The sequence below is a fragment of the Globicephala melas genome, chromosome 7 (assembly GCF_963455315.2).
Source record: "Globicephala melas chromosome 7, mGloMel1.2, whole genome shotgun sequence".
Lineage (NCBI taxonomy): Eukaryota > Metazoa > Chordata > Mammalia > Artiodactyla > Delphinidae > Globicephala > Globicephala melas.
Window position 1 is genome coordinate 57,798,877 of NC_083320.1, and position 22,133 is coordinate 57,821,009.

Sequence of the window (22,133 nt, forward strand, 5' to 3'; positions counted from 1 at the left end):
ACTGCTGGCTTTCAGTGCCAGATTCTCTGGGGTCTCCTCCTCCCATTGCCAGACCCCCAGGCTGGGGAGCCTGATACAGGCCTCAGAACTTTCGCTCCTGTGGGAGAACTTCTGTGGTATAATTATTTTCCAGTTTGTGGTTCGCCCACCCAGCATGTATGAGATTTGTTTTTATCACGGTGTGCCTCTCCTACCTTCTCCTTGTGGCTTCTTCTTTGTCTTTTTTTTTGATAGGTTCCAGCATTTTTTGGTCGGTGGTTATTCAGCAGTTAGTTGTGATTTTGGTGTTTCCATAAGGGGTGAGCTCACGTCCTTCTACTCCACCGTCTTGTCTCGTCTTTTTTTTTCTTTTCCTTCATGCTGAGTCTAGTGTCACTTGCTCATTGGGGGTGGCATGAAGAGGCTTTGCATGCTTCACTTCAGACCAGAGTTCCTCGGGCAAAAAGGCTGCTGAAGAATTACAGATACTTTAAAATATGAGTTTAGTTCTTTTCTAAGGTAGTCTTGATGTGGTGACTGGTTGAATTTAGAGTTTCAGACACTTGCATTCTACACAGAGATGAAAGATGTGACATATTAATAGATTTAATGTTGCCAAGATAATAGGTAAGCAATGAATCCTGAAATATTAATTGATAATGTAATTAAATTAACTCTATAACATGAACCTTATAATATTTAAAAAATTACTGATTCAGGACTTGGAATATAGTGGTAATAGTTAACTTGTCAATCCTGGCCACCAGACCAGATGTTCTGCTCTTTGATAAACTGAAGGTTAGAAATGGCAAGCACTCCTGTGGAAAGTGGTCCTTCCTTTCCTTCAAAGGACACAGACAAATCTGAGCCCTATGGTCTTCATTTGATTCACATTTGAGAAAAAAATACAAGATGAAACAACAAAAATAGATTTAGTATAAAATGTGGAGTTAAACTACATGATCTGTAAGTTCTCTAACAGCTCTTAAATTCTCTGATTAAATTATATTGAGAAGTATTAGATTTGTTAATGTAATTATTCTCTTTTCCACTGTTAAAAAAATATTCTTTCATATATAGTTTAACTAGTTATATTAACAGTCAGTGAAATGTCATATTCCAGGACCGTTATCTACCATGTCCTTTGTATTATTTCCACCAACCATCATAACACCACCTCCTGCCATCTTTTCTCCCTTTGTTCTTCCTTCCCTTGTCCCCATATCTAGTAACATGACTTGTAGATGCTCAAGAAGCATCCACTGAATCACTAAATAAATGAGCACACAGTGTGAGATGGGGGACCTTTGTTGTGGTGGTGGTAGTAGTTATTTTGAAACTACTTTCATGCAGCAGGAAATTTTGACACAAAAATAGATTTTTCTAATGACCTTAAAACCTATATTACAAAAGTTTTTAAATCAAATTCACGTGAGTTTTTAAAATGAAATAAAACACAAAATATCATGTTATATTTGACTGGAGAATGTTCACATTTTAAGTTCTCAGAAATTTGAATATTGTTTTGAATTAATAGTAATTTAAAAGAAGTTAAATGCAACATGACAAAATGGAAATGGTAAACCTGGAATGTCTCATAATTAACCTTCAGCAATAATGTCACTCACCATTGCTTCTCCCGTGGATGTGAACATGGAGTGCCCAACAAACATTTTAAAAGAATACATAATGTTTTTCTCCAAGTAGGAGATTAAACTGAATTATAAATTTCTGTATTATACAGGGATATGGATATGTATACACACACAGAGTTCCTGATTCTTAATGTGGGCCCATTGCAAGGGAAGATAAAAATAAATGTCAGAGCATAGTGGGAGGTTCTCTCTGTCTAGGGCAGTCAAACTTGTAAAGGGTGATGGAGAGAAACTAAGAGATTAGACAAGATCATCTGTAAAGTCCCTGTAGGCACTGTGTTTCTGTTGCTATCCAGTACAGTACTTACCAGATGATATGGAAGCCAAAAAAAAAAATGAACACACATTGCTCCACTTTTTCCTTCTGCCGCTGCTCGTGGTGAGTAGGACCACAGAGACTCATCATGCACTTCCATCCAGGCCTGTACACTGCACCCCAGCACTGTGGCCCTCTCGACCTCAGTCCTGTCTATCCTTCTTGTGTTTTGTAATGCTGGCTGGGGAACTGGTTATGACACCTTGAGTGTAGATCTAGATCATTAAGGTCATTGGAAGGGTTCCTGCCTAATATTAATACTCCAAAAGGAAACATTTCACAAGGTTTTTGTTGGTTTGCACATAGTTGCTTATACTTCTTCATAGCCACTTTATGGAGCTAGAGAACTTTAAATATTGTACTTAAGAGAAACTCATCATTTCATGGATTAGAAGAATATTGCTAAAATGTCCATACTACCCAAAGTGATCTACATATTCAATGCAATGCCTATCAAAATCCCAATGACATTCTTTACAGAAATAGAAAAAGACATCCTAAAATTCATGTGGAACCACAAAATATCCTAAATAGCCAAAGCAATCTTGAGCACAAACAACAAAACTGAAGGCATCACACTTAATGATTTCAAAATATATTACAAAGCTCCAATAATCAAGACAGTATGGTACTGGCATAAAAACAGACCTGTAGACCAATGGAATGAACTAGAAACCCCAGAAATAAATCCATACATCTGCGGTCAACTGAACTTCAACAAGGGTTCCAAGAACACTAAATGGGGAAAGGATAGTCTGTTCAATAAATGATGTTAGGAAAACTGAATATCCACATGCAAAAGAATGAAATTGGCCCCTATCTCACAGCATTTATAAAAACCAACTCAAAACAGATTAAAGACTTAAATATAAGCCCTGAAACCAAAAAACTAGTAGATGAAAGCATAGGGGAAGAAAACGTTCTTAACTGTGGTCTGGGCAATGATTATTTAGATATGGCACCAAAGCATAGGCAGCAAAAGAAAAAATAGACAGGTGGGATTACATCAAGCTAAAAACTTCTGCACAGTAAAGGAAACAGCAGAGTGAAAAGGCAACCTATGGAATAAGAGAAAATATTTGCAAATCATATATCTGATAAGGGGTTAATATCCAAAATATATAGGGAAGTCATACAACTCAATAGCAAAAAAACCAAAAACGAACAAAAAACTCGATTTAAAAATGAGCAAAGGACCTGAATAGACCTTTCTCAAAAGAAGATATACAAATGGCCAACAGCTGTATGAAGAGGTGTTCAGCATCACTGCTCATCAGGGGAATGCAAATCAAACCACAGTGAGATGAGATATCATCTCACACCTGTTAGAATGGCTGTTGTCAAAAAGACAAAAGATAACTGGTGTAGGCGAGGATGTGGAGAAAAGGGAACTCTTTTTTTTTTTTTGAGAAAAGGGAACTCTTGTACACTGTTGATGGCAATGTAAATTGGTACAGCCATTATGGAAAACATGGAGGTTCCTCAAAAAGTTAAAACTTTATTATGATCCAGCAATGGGTTGACTTTTCACTGTTGATTATTTCCTTTGCTGTGCGGAAGATTTATCGTTAGATGTAGTCTCACTTGCCTATTTTTGTTTTTGTTGCTTTCAAATTTGGAGGGAGGTTTGGAAGTTTTTCTTACTTGGAGACTGTTAGTGGAACTTATTAGGTGTCCAATTTCTCTTATGGAATTAAGAAACAAAAAATATTAGAGAGTAATTTAACATTTGGGGAGAGATTTGCAAGTTTGTTTTCACTAGGAGACTGTTAGTGGAACACACTAGGTGTACCATGTCTTTTATGAAATTAAAAAACAAACAATTTAAAAATAAAACAAAACCTGAGGCCACCCTTTAAGATGTTAGGGTTGCCACTTTTAAACACCTTAAGGAGGAGCCTGGCACTCTCTCTCACCAGCACCTATCCTAGTTCTTATTTTCAACCAGTATCCTAATTTGGACCCTTTGGTAGACAACTGCCTCTAATGTGGTATTGATGATTTCCATCATGTATGTATATCCTGCTGATTTAATGTTTTAGAAAATTTGGTTTCTCCAAAGTTTATCCCAAAGTAGAGAATCAGCCTGGCATGTGACTCCTGACACAATAACAAGCTAAGGATGTAAATAAATCCTTAGGAAGAACACACAATTTTAAAAAGTCACCTCCTCCAGAAATCTGTTCTCTTAATACTTTAGTTTTTGTCCACACAGTAATCTAACCTTCAAGGATTTGGGACATGTTAGTACTTTAAAGGCAACTTTTTATAGTCATTTGTATCATATATCCATCCCCCCCCAGATTTAACTGAGGATTAAGTCTTAATTCTATTCTGCTTATTTTGTAAGTTAATAGGAGAGATACATGTATAATATTTCATTTCTGTTTTCCAAAACCTTGTTCAACAAATTATACTTTTATACTTCATCTTCTTTGTGACACACTATATCAAAGTTCCTCGGAGGACAAAGCGTCTTACTTAGTAGTGAAGCCTATTGTGGCTTTAATAAAATATTCCTCAAGCACATGCTTTGACTATGTACATTTCATAACATCTTACTTCCCTGTATCTCAGTACAATTATTATCATTATTAGTCAACATTCATTATTCGTATGTAATAGTATCTGACACAAAAATATCATTGCCCAGGGCTTCCCTGGTGGCGCAGTGGTTAGGGGTCCGCCTGCCGATGCAGGGGGCGCGGGTTCGTGCCCCGGTCCGGGAGGATCCCACGTGCCGCGGAGCGGCTGGGCCCGTGAGCCATGGCCACTGGGCCTGCACGTCCGGAGCCTGTGCTCCGCAACGGGAGAGGCCCGCGTACCGCAAAAAAATATGTATATCATTGCCCAAAGGGCAGAGAAAAAAAGAGAGACATGCATAAACACCAAAGGAAGTGGAATATAAATCTAGGAAAGAATTTTTTAAGTGAAGAGAACACATGCAGATATTGATTTTTCTTTCTTAGATATTTTACCACAGCACTGCTGGTATCTGAAAACCACTACAGTTTATTTTCCTGATAAATACCATACCAATAGCTTTTTTTCAGGTTTACTAACTTCTCATATTAAATTATCTTACTAGTCTTCTGGCTGCAAAATAGGAAAGCTAAAAAGAAAGGGGGAAATAGCCCAGTGGTGTTACACTTCTGAAGAACATTGTCAACTGCTTATTTTCTACATGTTTATATTTTGGGGGGAGCAAAAGTAGAACTGGGTGTTTTTTTTAAAGTGTCGTCCAGACAAAAATTTAAAAGAAAAGAATATATTCATTTTTAGGTCATGGGAGCCAGAGGATTCTTGACATGGTAGATGATATCCTACAGACTGTTGTAGTAGAGATGACGTTTTTGGCTATGTGAATGGATTTGCCCAGATCAGGCCTGAAATGTCAGGCTCGTTCTTTCTCTTTTGTAGAACTCCCTTTTCTTGGAGTTCTAGCCCTTACATGTTCCACACCCTGATGGCTGCTTGTGGCTCTGCCTTACAAGCTTGCACAGTGCATTCATAAAGAGAAGGTCCATCTCTTGGAGGTATGTGATTTTGCTTTGATGGTTTGCTATTACAGCTCATTACTCCACAATTTTATGACATTGCTTAGTGTGTCTTTTTAAAAAATCCACTTGGAACCCATGACTGATATTTACCATTTGATGGAACAGATGGGAAACTTTACATTGCAAGTGTCAGAAAGCCCAACCCATGCTCATGGAGGCAAAATGGGAAATTATTAACTCACATAGTAGGAAAAGTTCAGTGTTAGCTGAAGGTATCCCTTAGCCCAGGGGCTTAAAATCCTACCAGAATCCTGCCTCCCAGCTCTGTCTTCATTTTTTAGGCTCCCTCTGGTGACAAGATGGCTGGCAAAGGCTCCAGCTGTGTATGTTCTCAGATTCTAGTCAGCTCCAAAAAACAGACTATTTGAGCAAAAGGTCTAGGCCTGGTAGGCATTCACACAGTTATCTTATATGCCCATCTGTGAACCATTAGCTATGGTTTAGGAGAATGGAATGTGCTTATTGGCTTAGATCTAGGTCACATACCTTCCCCTGGAGCTTGGAATAGGATCAGCTCCATACAGTTCACATGGATTGAGGACCGTTATCCAAAGACAAGACATCTATTCTGCATGGCTAAAAAATAAGAAATGCCCACTTCAGCATTAAATGACAAATGAAATCACCAGTTACAAGACCCTACTATACAGCCTACTGAATACAACAATGTTAATGTAACATTTTGCTGAGAGAAGCATGCTTGTAGAGCATGAGGGTAAAGGAATCCTGAAGCTGTTCAGCCTATATAAAGGGCATTGAGAATTGCTGATTAGGTTAACGTCAGGTTCAAGCTCACATGAAAGATCAGTTTTAGAAACAAGAATATAATCTGAACTCCCACTTTCAGCCATGATGGAAGAAATAGATATACCTTCGCATCTTACACAACTAGCAAACCATAAAAAGTATATAAAACAACAGTCAGACATTGAACAACAGATGTTACAGTTCTGTGATACCTAAAGAAGGAACACAAACAAGATGAGTCTTAAGAGTGCTCTCACTGCCTGGAGGCAGTTTCTAGGCCACAGCACATGGAGCGGGAATCCAAAGAGGACCTGCTGGTCTAACCAAGTTGAGGACACAGAGACTGGAGTTTGACAAGACAAAGCAGCTAAAATTTCTGGGGCAGGGTACCTGGGGGACAGAGATGTACACAGAAAGTGCTCTGGAGATCTGCATAGGAGTCTTCATGAGTCTTTGGTACTTAGCTACACGTGCATGAGAAAAAACTATCAGAAAACCACCAGAAAGCAATAGGCTGAATAATTACTGAAATTGTCCCTGGGCTGCATACAGTTTTGCCCACCAGTCAGAGTAGAAAGACATCATAAAACATAAGGCATTGTTTAAAAGTCCTCAGAATGGTATCATCATCTTAGTAACATGACTGAATTAGCAGTAGACTAAAGGCTGCAGTGAGGAAAGAAATGGAAACTATTTAAAACAATCCAAATGGAATCTCTAGAGATGAAAAATATACCTGAAATTTAAAATACATTGGATGGTATTAATGGCATATTAGGTACCACAGAAGACAAGATTAGTGAACCAGAAGACATAGCAATAAAAAATAACCAAAATGGAAGACAGAAAGAATCAAAAGTTCACGGTGGGGGGGGTACAGCATCAGTGACCAGTGGGACAATGCCAATCAATCTAACTTCAGTGTACTTGGAGTCAGAAGTACATTTTTATAAAAGAAGAAAATTACACTTTTTTATTAACATCTTTAAGTAAAGATTATTTCAATGTAGGAAAAATATGTCAACAGAGAAACATGGATTATTTTCCTTTGTCACTGGTACTCTTACATATTTTTACAAAGTTCTTTAAAAAGCAGCAGGGGAAGTGGGAAGAATACTTGTTACATACAGATGAATAAAGAATGAGAGCAGGACTTCCCTGGTGGCGCAGTGGTTGAGAGTCTGCCTGCCGATGCAGGGGACATGGGTTCGTGCCCCGGTCCGGGAAGATCCCACATGCTGTGGAGCGGCGCCACTGAGCCTGCGCATCCGGAGCCTGTGCTCCGCAGCGGGAGAGGCCACAACAGTGGGAGGCCTGCGTAGCGCAAAAAAAAAAAAAAAAAAAAAAGAATGACAGAAAAATTCTCATCAGCAACTATGCAAGACAATGGAATAATATTTTCAAAGTACGCAATGACAACAACAAAAACTATAACCTAGAATTCTATATCCAGCAAAACTATCTTTCAAAAATGAAGGCAAAATAAAATATTTGTTTTTTAAACAAAGAAAAACTGAGTGAATCCATTACCAAGAGACCTATGCTGTAAGAATATTAAAGGAAGTTCTTCAGACAGAAGGAAAATAATTTCAGATGGAAATTTAGATCTGTACAAAACAATACAGAATGCCAGAAATGGTAAACATATAGGTAAATGTAAAATGTTTCTTTTCCTTCATTTTAGTGTTTTTTAAAACATAAGTTTACTGTTTAAAGCAAAAATAGTAATATATTATGTAGTTTGTACAAGTAAAACAAATAATATCGTAAAGTACAGGGTGGGAGGAGTGGAAATGTACTGTTGTAAGATACAGTATACGTGAAGTGGTATAATATTGAGGGTAGACTATAATATTGTTAAAGATGTGTACTGTAAACCTTAGAAGTCTAAAGAATAAAATAGTTATAAGCTAATAGAGGAGGCAAAATGGATTCATAAAAAGTATGTAATTTATCCAAAACTATGCAAGAAAAGAGAAAAAAGAACAAATGGAATATATAGAAAGAAAAAGCAAGATAACAGATTTAAACCCAATTATACTGATAGTTACATTAAATGGAACTAGACTAAACACTCCATTGAAAGATAGAGGTTGTTGTCAGATTGGATTTAAAAACCAAGACCCAACTATATTCTATCCACAAGAAACCCACTTTAAAGACACAGAGAGGTAAAAAGAAAAAGATATACCATATAGACAGTAATTCAAAGAAAATTAGAAAAGCTATATTTATACTAAACATAGTAGTTTTCAGAATAAATATTATTGGCAGTAAAAACATTAAAATTCATTAAGAGGGGACTTCCCTGGTGGCACAGTGGTTAAGAATCCACCTGCCAATGCAAGGGACACAGGTTCAATACCTGGTCCGGGAAGATCCCACATGCCGCAGAGCAACTAAGCCCGTGTGCCACAACTACTGAGCCTGCATGCCACAACTACTGAAGCCCGTGCACCTAGAACCCGTGCTGCACAACAAGAGAAGCCACCGCAACGAGACACCCTCACACCGCAACAAAGAGTAGCCCCCGCTTGCGCAGCTAGAGAAAGCCCGCGTGCAGCAACGAAGACCCAACACAGCCAAAAATAAATAAATAAAATAAAATTCATTCAGAGGACATAATTTAAATTTTATATGCACCTAAAAACAGAGATTCAAAATATGTAAAGCAACAACTGAACTGAAAAGTGAAATGGACAAATCCACAATTATAGATGGAGATCTCTACACTTCTCTCTCAGACATAGGACAAATAGACAGACAAATAGAACAAATGGAAAATTAGTAAGGGCTTAGAAGACTTGAACAACAGTATCAACCAATTTGACCTAACTGATATTTGTATTCTACTTGGCAACAGCAGAATACACATACTATTCAAGTGAACATGAAAGATTCACCAAGATAGACAATATTCTGGGCCATAAAACAAGTGTCAATAAATGTAAAAGGATTGAAATCACACAAAGTATATCCTCTTACCATGACAGAATTAAATTCAAAATCAATAACAGATATCTGAAAATGTTCCCACGTATTTGGAAATTAAACAACTTACTGTTAAATAACTCATGAATTAAAGAAGTAATCACAGGGACATTGGAAAATATTTTGAACTGAATAAAAAGAAAAATACAACACATCAAAATTTGTGGAATGTGGCGGAAGTAGTGCTTAAAGTGGAATTTATACCACTAAGTGCTTATTTGGGGAAAGTATAAAAAGGTCAAATCAATTAGCTTCCAACTTAGGAAACTAGAAAAACACCCAATTAAACCAATAGAAAAACAATGGAGAAAATCTGGATCTCTTTTACTAGAGCTTTAAAAAGGGTTTGAACTACATAGTTTAATAATTTTTTTGCACATTTTAATCAAACCTTTTTCCAGGTGTATTAGAGAAATACTTTATTCATAATATAATATGTTTTAACAGCAGACTGCTTTAGATGACATTTTTACAACCAAACCAAAGAGAAATTGAAATCTGGTTTTGTGGAAATGTTAATATTAGTACAGGCTTGGAGGCTTTGTGGAATTATGGATCATAAGATAATGTGGATTAGTCTGAGGCTTTTTTTGTCTCTCAGTGTTCAGTTTACATACTGCAATGTGGTATAGAGATTATCTGTCACTCAGCTGTGTATTATACAGTGGATTTTATTGCACAACCAAGTTGATTCATTGATTTTATTTTCCTGTTATATCAATACCTTCATAATACAACTTTAGGAGATTGGTATTTTGAAGTATTGATTCACTGTGTCTATATTTTTTTACTACTGGTATTTGAATGCAAACATTATTCCAAGTAATGAAACTAAACTGTCAAAGTAGAAGTGTTTTAGGTATGGCATGTGACATGTTTAAACTTTAACAGTTATTCACTTTAGAGGTAAAGCTCTCATTAGAGCTCCGATGAAAAGAAATTAAAAAGAAATTTGCTTCTGAAACCTGGAAAATGGCTAAACATTATAGTTTTTTTAATACTTTAAACACCCATATTTTGAAATGGAAAGTGTTTTTTAATTATTGGGTGATATTTATTGTTATATCATTTATTATACAAACTGTACCTTGCAATGTGATAAATAAATAAAATAAATGCCTTGATTACTTTGGTGTTTCCACTGCCTGATGCCTGGATTTCAAGTCGAAGGTTTTGTGCAAGGGGCCACTCTTGCAGCTTAGAACAGAACCTTGACACCAAGGTTCGTGTTCGTGTTCCGGTGTTAATGTGGTTGTGTACGATTCTGAGCAAGTTCATTTGCACCACATCAGCTCAGCTGTAACTTATTTATTTATTTACTTTTGGCCGCACCACAGGATCCTGACCAGGGATCGAACTTGTGCCCCCTGCAGTGGAAGCGCAGAGTCTTAACCACTGGACCTCCAGGGGAAGTCCCTCAGCTGTAATTTTAGAGATATTTCCCCTTCATTGGGCTAGTGTTGATAGGGAAATGTAGATCATGAAGGAAGCCATAAAGAAATTTAAACTTTGTCAGTAAGGCCCTGTATAGGATTATGGTGAATGGACTGTGTGAGTAGAATTGATAATAATTCATTATTTTTTCTGTGCATGTTGAAAGCACTGTTTAATATGCCAATTAATAAAAACCATTTTTATGTTTTTCATGTGGAAGAAGAGTTAAACTATTAATGTTGTCCTAGTAATTGCTGTACTAGTAAAGTAGGACTAGTGTTGTCATAGCCTGACCATGTTATATCGGCTTTTTCCTGTAGTTATTTCTCATATTTAAGGGGATACCACTTATTTGTGGTATGACCACGGTATGTCCAGCAGGCTTTTATAGTTATCTCCCTCAATTTTGAACAGTTTTCTCACTCTTGAAACATTAGGTCACTGAGTTTTCTATCATTTGTCATGCTTTTCACAGTAATACTTCTGATGGTGTTAACTACTTGTGAGGTGAAGTCTGTGCCTCACAGAGTCCCTGCACAATCATGTGTAGCAGCCAGTTGTAGAAGCTGTTATTAGCACCTGCGCCCCTTTGCCAGCTGTCCAGTGCCCCCAGGCACAAAGAACCTCCTAGATTCTGTCTGCCGCTGGCTAGAGGGTGTGCCCCTCCTATACCAGGCACTCACCAGCCCCAAGTACTGCTCGAAGCCATGTTTCAGCAAGTGCTCCGGGGATTCCTTCTGCCTTTCCTGCCGTGGGCACCACCTTTCATGTCATTCCATCAGGACAAGAGGGGGAGGCATAGTCAGCGTGATATCAGTGCTGCTGGCTTAACCGTACCCAAACCTTACTGTTTGTTATAGGTTTTTCCTGAAGACTGTTAAGGCCACTAATAGTTTAAATAACAAGGCAAGAAGGTATTGCTTTGATACTAAAGATACTCCTATTTTTAAGTTCCCCCTCCCTACCTTTTTTTCCTGTAGGGAACCTCTATACAATTTTATGTATTTGTTGTTAATGATCATAGCCAATGTTCTACATTCTCTTCTCATTATGTAGTATAAATCAACATATACTTTAACTGAAGAGGTCAAATTAGGACCCAAATTCTAAATTCCAAATCTTTTGGATCAAAATCAAGCCATCTTGGTGAGGCTAAAATTGGTTACTTAAAAGAGTACATTCTGGTTGCCCTAAAGATAAAAATGGAAAAGAAAAAAAAAGAGAGAGAGAGAGAGAAAGCCTTTCCTGCCCAGCTGCCTGCCTACCTATGTTCCTTTCGTTTCGATTTGGATCATCTGTTCTCTCCCTTCATTGCCCAATACCACGCTGGAGAACTGACTCATCAGGGCCTCCCAAATTAAGAGCAGCAGCTGAAATGTCATTCCCACCTTTCAAGCACAATTTCATTTCCCCCAACGTTCTTACTGCGTCCAACGGAGTTTACATTTGCAGCAGGCTTTGCAGGAATGCTGCTTGGCTGTTTGCATTCATGCTTATTTCTGCAGGTAGTGTTATGGCCTGGAAGGGATAATGAAGATGTGCTGAATTTTTCTTTCTCTTCTAATAGCATGGAATTCTTTTCCGTTGTTTCTGTTACTGACATTCAAACTGGAGATGTGAACATCAGAAACATGAGAAGCAGACATGCTGGTTTTCTTATAGAAGCCAGGGTTTGGGTCAGTATAACAGTAGGCCCAGTGAGCATGGCTTCAGTTTTTACCTAGGTCAGTACACCGGAGATACAGGACCCTTGGCCTGTGCCACGTGGGCCTCTCAGTAGCCCACCCATCTCCCTCACTGTCTGTCCTTTTCAGCCTGCTTCTGACCAGTGCCCTGCCTGTAACAGACTCTTTTGGGTCCATTAGTTAATCCAGTCTTTCATCTCCAGTTTTAAGGTGATTGATGTGACAGGAGGTATTCACAGGTGAGAGCAATCTCAGATGCCATGGTAATAAAGTTGTCCTTTCTCCAGTTGCAAAAGAGAAGAGGTCTTTAAAACAAGTTGCTATGCCCTTTGTTCATGAAGGTATAATTCAAGCCGTGTACTCTGTCACTTTCATTTGTCGAGATGTACCAAAAGCTTTGGAGGTGGCCTAGAAGAAACATACTTGTGGCCAACTTACGAGGTTACTTTTCTCAGGACCATCTCTGACCTCACTGATACTGTTATATGATGATGCTGATTGATACCAAAACATCCCCCAGAGGAATCCCTTTTTTATAAAATGATCAAGTGATTTGTTTAAATAACTCTAAGGAAGAAACAGTCCTCTTTATAAAGGAATTGGTTATTTTCCCACCTTATGAAGCCAATGTATGTCATTATGGTCATACAGTAAACAGCAGAAACAGAGGTGGCTTCTGCTTATACGAAACAGTAACTAGAGACTAAAGAATGTCACAGAATAAAAAGCAAGGTGCTAACACCTCCTTTCTCACAAGACCACCGTGCCTCAGCCTCAGCTACAAGAAACACAGACAAGGAACCAGAAATTCGGTGGGTTTCGTTTGGTTTGGTTTCTTAACACCTTCAAGAGGAAGAGAGATGACACACTTTCTTGATTTATATCCAGTGCTAGCAAAGTTATCAGATTTCCTGGTCCATAACTAAGAACTGGTGGATGGAAAAGGGAGAAGGGTTAGGAGGAAAGAAAAAGAGCCAACAACTTTGGAGAATAAGAAGAGGCAGGAAGACTAAAACACAAACTTATGAAAACATAAAAATCTGGGGCAATTTAGAATTGAAATCCCCTAAAAATGGAAAATGTCACTAATGAGTGTTCGTTGTGTTCTGTTATGAAGACGTCAGTAACCTTGATTCCCTGGGTGTTGGCCTGTGCAGATGTCTAAGGGCGTCTGCTAACTGCAGGGAATCACAGGCACAGGTCACTCTGTCTTATAAACCAGGGCTTGGCCCAAGCTCCTGCACTCCTTGTGAACCACTCAGGCCTCCTTTCTACCAGATCCCACCCTAGCTCTTTCTTAGCATTCTCCTAAGCAGAAAGAACCCCCAAGATGCAACTTTTGACCTTTTAATTGTTGCGTTTTGAATACCTGTTACATTCTGATTTGATCATTCTGAGACGGGTAATCAAAATGCAACCACATCTAGGAAGCAGAATTATCTGCAGGTGTCAGTGCCCTAGAGCCTCATGTGCAGGAACAGCGCCCTGTTTCCTTCGTGCTAAGTAGAGGAGAACAACTGCAGAGCTATTCTAAGTTGTACAATTTGTGCAACTGACTTGTTAAAGATACCTTTTTCTGAATTGGTAAAATATGTGATAAAAACATCACTGATAACGTAAAACTGCATATAAAATAAAACATTTGGGTAAAGCTCAAATACAACACAATCACCCTTTTTAAAAGAAAGTATTTGTCACTTTTTCTTTAATGCACTTGACACTGTTATAGTATGATTGTAATGACATCCAGGAAAGAAACTTGCTTTCAAGTCCAACAGCCCTTCTCTGAATTTCTGGCCAGTTCCAGTTCCTATTCCCCACTTTTTCTAAACTCTTCATTGGCTCCATGACTGAACTTACTTCCTAACACACAGAAACTAGACCATTGGGTATGAACTCCCTTAGCCTTCTGCCTCCAGGCCCCCACCACTCCTGCACTGCACAGCCATCCTCTTCCCCTTACCCTTGGCCCTGCCAACACAGGGAAGGGGAAGAGTTGAGTTTTCTTTTATTCAAAACTAATCCCTCTGCCCTGGCTCCCATCTCCATTGGTTGCCCTCAGGAACCTTACTCCATGGGTTACCTCCTCTTTCTCAGGAATCTTCAATCAGCCATTTCCATCTCTTCCACTGTTTCCCTCCCACCTCACTTCCAAACCTGTTCTGCTACTTCTCTTCCCCCTGTTAATGCCATCTTCCCCCTAAGAGTTAGCCCTCGTTCTTCCTCTCTCCTTTGCTTCCGATTCAGTTAGTCACCAAGCGCTGTTGATTCTGCCCCATGTTCTCCATCAGTACACTCTGAGTTCAGATCCGTGTCATCTGTTAACTGGACTACTGCTGTAGCACCCTCGTCTGTCCTCCTCCAGCCTTGTCCCCTCGACTGTGTCACTTTCCTTAAAAATCTTCAGTGGCCCTGCATTGCTGACTGAACAAAGTATACATTTGTAGGCGTGGAAGAGGCCCTGTCTGCCTCTCAACTCCTGCCACGCCGGTCATTAGGGTCACCTAATGCACCCCGCTCCAACACGCCTACCCCCATTCAGGCCTGTTCTGCTCACCTGGCTGACCCTGCTCATCCTGGAAGCTGCAGCTCACACATAATACCCGAGCAGTGCCCACCCCAGCTACCCTCACACTTTGCAGACACTTTCAGAAGAGGCTTTTCACATTATATTTAACAGGAGAAACCTATGGTGAATTCCTTGAGCCAATATTTGGTTTAATCTTTGTATATGTCATCACCTAATAACTGTTTATGAATGAATAAAAATAATTAACAAGTGATGTCTGTTTGTTTTGATGACCTCTAGGGGAATAAAAAAGACAAAAAGACTACAATACTCCATTTTTACAAATACAATCCAGCGTCATGAAAGTCACAAAACAAACAAAATTTAAGAAATAACAAATTTTAGATACAAAAATTCAAAAGGGAATCCAGTAAAATCCTGTTATACAAATACAAGTTTAGTAAGCTTCCAGGGCTTCAAGGCCTACTTCTAGAACCATTTCCTGGAGAGCTACATAACCTGCCTTAGAAACAGTTTAAAAAAACAAAAGTAAAAACACCACCACCACTAAAACCAGCCCCCAAGATGCCTTTATAAAAACCTGTCCGAGAAGGAAATGTATAAAGAACAATTTCCTGAAGATTTACTTTCTGAGATACGTGTGTGATCCTCTGATTAGAGAACATTGGGCCGCTCAGGCAGTGAAACTCTTCCTTCAGCGTATGTAATATGAAGAAATGCCCCAAGGTTTTCAAAAGGCCACATTCATTACTACTTTGTGAAGGTGAGGAAGGGAATTGGTTCTATCACAACATCTCAGTACCCAGTTGTGTTTGCCAAGAGCCCTTCTCTGTTTCAGTGGTTTACATACCAGTAGAACTTTAACACCCTTTATCATGAGTAACTGGCAGGTACAAAACCAGACTTCCTCCACACTTCTAATCCAATTTATTAACCTTACCAAGTTAAGTAAAACTGGATTATCCTGAGACTTCCCCTAAAAATAACTTCACAATTCTCTAGCTATTTCATGATTATATAACTTTTAAAATATGAGTCAGTGCTATCTATTTCACTCATTCGCCTCAGATTAAAAGCAAGATTACATACTTTATCCAGTTTTATTCACTCAGAGGAACACAGAAGAAAATAAAGACATCACAGACTATCTGAAAGTTGATCTTGAGCTCGGCTTCAGGAACTCCAGGAAATGCTTTCAGTTTACAGGCTGTGAACATCATTAACAATCCAGAAGCAACTGTATCTGCATTCCTGACCCTTTTCCATAAAAGACATAGAAGGGATTATGGCTGCCTTTTCAAAATCAACACAACATTTTGTACTTGAGCTTACTTGGCAGTGATCAGAGTCACAAGCACATACCTGCTTGGAATGAACCCTGGGTTATTCACTGCTACCATATATGGATATTTTGTCCAGTAGTAGTATTTCGAATTCTGATATACCATATTTCATTGATTCTACTATATGCTTTTTTTTTCATTTTAACATCTCTGAAATTGGGATTAAGCTTATAATCAGTGGCATGTCATAAATTAATTGGCATGGTTTTTCTAAATGGAATATATGTATCTTACATTCAGGGTAAGTCTTATGTTCAGTAGCCTCTTAAGTTTGAAGTACGTTTATTTATTTTTATATATATATATATATATATATATATAAAAAACCACTTACTAATATACAAATAAGACCTAATTAAACTTAAAAGCTTTTGCACAGCAAAGAAACCATAAACAAAATGAAAAGACAACCTACAGAATGGGAGAAAATATTTGCCAACTATGTGACCGACAAAATATACAAACAGCTCGTATAGCTCAATATCAAACAAACTATCCAATCAGAAAATGGGCAGAAGACCTAAATAGACATTTCTCCAAAGAAGACATACAGATAGCCAAAAGGCATATGAAAAGATGCTCAACATTGCTAATTAGTAGAGAAATGCAAATCAGAACTACAGTGAGGTATCACCTCACACTGGTCAGAATGGCCATCTTTAAAAAGTCCACAAACAATAAATGCTGGAGAGGGTGTGGAGAAAAGGAAACCCTCCTATACTGTTGGTGGGAATGTAAATTGGTGCAGCCACTATAGAGAACAGTATGGTGGTTCCCTAAAAATCTAAAAATAGAACTACCATATGATCCAGCAATCCCACTCCTTGGTGTATATCTGAAGAAAACCATAATTCGGAAAGATACAAGAACCCCAAAGTTCATTGCAGCACTATTTACAATAGCCAAAACATGGAAGCAACCTAAATGTCCATCAGCAGATGAATGGATAAAGAAGACATACACATACACATACACACACACACACACACACACACACACACACACACGATGGAATACTACTAAGCCATAAAGAAGAATGAAATAATGCCACTTGCAGTAACATGGATGAACCTAGAGATTATCATACTGAGTGAAGTAAGCCAGACAGAGAAACACAAATACCATATGATATCGTTTATATGTGGAATCTAAAAGGAAGGAAAAGACACAGATGAACTTATTTCCAAAACAGAATGTTTACCAAAGAGGAAAGGGGAAAGGGGGAGGGATAAATTAGGAGGCTGGGATTAACATATACACACTACTGTGTATAAAATAGATAACCAACCAACAAACAAAAAATCACTTATATAAATAGAACAGTAGTAACAATGATAGTCTTAGCTGTGAATTTCATTATTTGCCAAAGCTGTTTTGGCAGATATTTATGTTGAAATCAAATCGTCACACTTTGTGATTTTCACTCTCTTGTATTACTGTTTTCTGATGGAGGAAATCATATATATGTAAGAAATTATCTCAAGCAAATGCAATTTGATACAGATCAGTAACTTCCTTGTTCCCTGTCCCTCCCTTTTCTTTTGACTTTTTTTTTTTTTTTTTTTTTTTTTTTGCGGTACGCGGGCCTCTCACTGTTGTGGCCTCTCCCGTTGCGGAGCACAGGCTCCGGACGCGCAGGCTCTGCGGCCATGGCTCGTGGGCCCAGCCGCTCCGCAGCATGTGGGATCTTCCCGGACCGGGGCACGAACCCATGTCCCCTGCATCGGCAGGCGGACTCTCAACCGCTGCGCCACTAGGGAAGCCCTGACTTATTTCTTGAGTACATTTTTAGCCAATATTTGCTCAGAAGTCTTAAAGTGTTACTGATAATATTCAAGATATTTTTTCTTTTATTCTTTAATGTTTGGGGTTTGGATTTATTGCTTCTCTATTCTACCAATATTTTTTCATTTAGGTTAAGCTAGAATGGCTTCTCTTTCCTATGCATAAAGTCTATAGGTATCTTGGCATTTGAATCCTTCTTCTTTGGAGGTTCCTTTCTTAGGGATAAAAGAATCAAATGCAGTAAAACCTTTATGAGCTGGAAAGATGAGTGAATAATTACTGTATTCAAACAGGGTTTCTGATCAACTGTAGCTTCTGCAGTTTCTAAAATATATTCATTTTCTTTTGCTAACATAGTATCAAATGGTTCTGAACAGATATTAGCCCTTTTTGATGATTCTGTTGTAACCAGCCACTAAATACCACCTTCACCACCCGTGGCCCTGACTGTGGTCACAGAGGACAGGAGATGGATCATCTGACAAAATCCTTATAGACAGATTCTGTCTACATCACTCCTCATCCCCATGCATGCCACAGCGCTCAGAATATGCCCGTACTTGTATAGCGCATAGATGAGACTGCTTCCAGCTGGAGGGGACCAGTTGGAAAATTCCACTGTAGAAATGGTTTTCAAAAGTAAATAGCAGAATATTGGTTTGATTTATCACCATTTCTAAAACAAAGAGGAAATCAAGCTCTGAAGGAAATTGTAACTGCTTGGCTGTTCCACTCAACCAAGGTTTTTCTAACTGTAACCATATTGTGCCTCTTGATACTGACTATGGCTTGTGTATGACTGCTTGGAAGGGAAATAATCTCCTCATCTGTAATCTCCCCTCGGGCCACTTTGTCACTACTCTTTTTCAGGTCCACACATTCAGGGGGCCGCACTGGTGTGAATACTGTGCCAACTTCATGTGGGGACTCATTGCTCAGGGAGTGAGATGTGCAGGTAAGAGCTCTTCCCTTTTCGCCTGATTGTGTAAGTTATGAAACTACAAGGAGTAACTCATGAGGAGCTTTGCTATTCTGCACATATAATGGGCTGGACCCCCGTTTGCTCTTGACATGCAACAGGCTGGATTTCTCAGGCAGCCAATTTGACTATTGATATTTTATCTGCCCTTCACCTTCTTGTACTTAATGGGCAGCAGTCTGGTCCTTTAAAAAGAGAGAAGTTGTCTTGTTCAGAAAGTCTGATAAAAGGAGATAAAAGTAAGGCAGTTATATTTGCCTTGCCTTTGATGTTGCAGCAACTAAATTTATAAGAATGATTTTTTTAAAGCAGTGTACAGGGACCTATGATTGTTGCCTTAGAAACTGAATTTTAAAGATAACTTGTTAAGCTGAATTGTCCTTACTAACTTTTGTGAAATCAAATTGAAGCTTTAAAAATCTGTGAATTTATCTTAAAAGATGATTACCAAATTCTGAAAAACCACTTAGTCACTAATATTTTGTTTGTGATATTTTAAAATCTTGAATATGCCATATCCTCTTTATAAAATATGACCATAGTATTTTAGATTTAAATTTAGAAACTTGAAGGTTTCCACATAAAGAAATAACCAACTCAGGGATTTATTGAAATGCTTTATGAAATAAGTAGTTATTCGCATAATGTGAAATTCATTTGTATAGAACAACTATACTGAGTACTGGCCACTTATTCAAACTGCTCTAAATTCTGGTATAGGCTTAAAAATAAGTATTTAAATTTCAGATGTGTAATGTTAGGTCATAGAAGTTTCTTCCTGCTATTTAAATTGTAAAACTAAAAAATACCTTCTTACATGTCTTTTTGCCTGAAGCTTAACTCTAAAAATGTATGTGAAGAGTAAAGTATTTCAAAATGGTAACTGAAGTAATTCTGTCAAATTTAGCACTGTAAAAATCCACATTTCTTTTGTGGCATGATTCCTAATGGAATATTTTCGTTGTCCATTATGTGCAGAAACTTCTGGGGTTTGATTTTTCTTATTTCTAAATTGCCTTTTCTTTGAATAGCAAGGTGTGGTATGCGTTGCATGTGAGCGTTCCAAGTCGCCCTTCCTTCAGTTATAACTCCCTTAGCACCACTAAGGCATGATAAGGTTCCAGGCATGTATCACTAGCTAGATCCATTCAGGGACCTCGCTGCCATGAGGAGGGGGAAGAATTCCTCACGTCTTGACTTTGAACTGTGCAGAGGTGTCCGTCAAAGAGAGCCTCAGCTCAGAGCCAGTCTTATTCCTCCAACATCCTAGAGGGCTGACAGCCCCATTTGCAGTTCTCTGCCCAGAGAATAAATGAGGACAACATTGTCTTTCTGGCTGGTGGTTACCCAGAGTCAGGATGAGGACCCATCACTAGGAAGGTTGTGGTTGAGCCTTTGAACTGGAGGAAGGTTGTGGTTGAGCCTTTGAACGGAACATAGTCGTGTAGTTAAGAACATCCACATCGTTGTGGTGTTTCAAAGGCAAATGGAGTACCCTTTCCAAAGCACAAATCACCTGCACGAAGAATGGTCGTCTTCATAAGCCTGGTTTGCCTTTATGACATAGCCTTGACCAGCTGAGACTGCAACGGTTTCTTACACATTTTAAGACGGTCACTAATTCAAAAGCTTTTCTTTTACTAGAGTGATGATGTTTATCGTTTACATTTTGAAAGACTGAAGGCCATCTACATGGAAATTCTGAGTCAGCTATTAGCAGAGAACTAGCACAGCACATGTGAATAATCTTTGGCCATATGCTACAACCCCATATCATGTTTAGAAGAAATGTTTTGGAATGTTTATGATAGTGATAATGTGAAGGAAAAGAAGAAAGAAAATGATTCACCCCATCCCATAGCCACCCACTTGAATAGCCTCCACTTTTTATTGTGAGTAAATGTCAACAATGTAAAGAAAAGCCTTTTCATTTTATGTTATATCTTGTCTTCAAAAGCGTTATATTCTATGTGATTGGAACCCGATTACTGAGCAATATAAGAAGAAGTCAACCCATTTTTTTAAAATACGGAAGGTTAGGATTTGAATTACTTCTGTTTTCTATGACAGCTAATTACATTTAGATTGACGGTGGGATTCTTTCATCTGAAGTGGCTCATCCTGACCTTTGAGCCATCTACTTTATATAAAACAATGCAAAGAATTAAGAACTTCGAGAGAGAGAACTAACTGTGGTAGGGTGAACGTTGGCTCCCCAAAGATGTCTACTTCCTAATGCCTAGAACCTGTGACTGTTTCCTCTCATGGCAAAGGAGAGTCTGTGATTAAGTTAATGAAGTTGAGACGGGGAGATTACTGTGGACTGTCAGAGTGGCCCAGTGTAATCACGACCAAAGCGTCCCTGTAAGAGGGAGGCAAAAGAGGCTGAGTCAGATAAAAGGTATAAGAACAGAAGCAGAGGACAGAAAAGAGCAAAGATGCTATGCTGCTAGCTTTGAAGATGGGGGAAGGGGGCCATGAGCCAATGAATGCAGGCAGCCTCTGGAAGCTGGAAAAGGCAAGGCAAGAAACAAGATTCTCCCCTGGAACCTCCAGAAGGAGGTCTTAGGCTTGCTAAGGCCTTGATTTCAGTCCAGTGAAACTGATTTTGGGCTTCTGACCTCCAGAACTGTTAGATGACACACTCATGTTGTTTTAAACCACTGAGTTTACGGTTATTTGTTACAGTGGCAACAGGAGACTAATACATTAGCCACTAAGCATTAAAGCTTTTACTTCCAAAGAAAAATGGAAGTAACACTGCCTATCAGAAAAGAGATGTATTTATCTGCTTTTGATCCCTAAGACAGCTTGCTTTGTTCTGGTTTCTTTTTTCAAAATCCACCAAGGCAGAAGAGAGGTTGTCAGGAATTTTTAAAGGAATGTTTGCCAAAAGCAGCAGTTTTGTATCCCACCACCCCCCTCTTTTTTTTTTTTTTTTTTTTTAACATTATGCGAAGTGTTGGGTGATGTTCCAATCACCAGGCTGGTGGCAGAGTAGCTGAAGGAATCAGACTGAATCCAGCTAATAGCAAGCAAGCTGTCCCTTCAGTACTGAAAGCTCTAGGCTTGCTCAACACCCACTGCTGACAAGGACAACTGAGGGAGCAGCAGAGACAGTCATGGGGA

At 38.7% G+C, this 22,133-nt stretch overlaps 1 protein-coding gene across 4 annotated transcripts in view; it reads left to right on the forward strand.

Annotated features, from left to right (window-relative positions):
• The window catches only part of CHN1 (chimerin 1), a 175,455-nt gene that overhangs the window by 133,755 nt on the left and 19,567 nt on the right, over positions 1-22,133 (forward strand). For all 4 annotated transcript variants that reach the window (XM_030851505.3, XM_060302231.1, XM_030851520.2 and 1 more), the window contains one exon: positions 18,896-18,980. In XM_030851505.3, the coding sequence (XP_030707365.1) occupies positions 18,896-18,980 (85 nt within the window). The remainder of the gene's footprint in view (positions 1-18,895; positions 18,981-22,133) is intronic.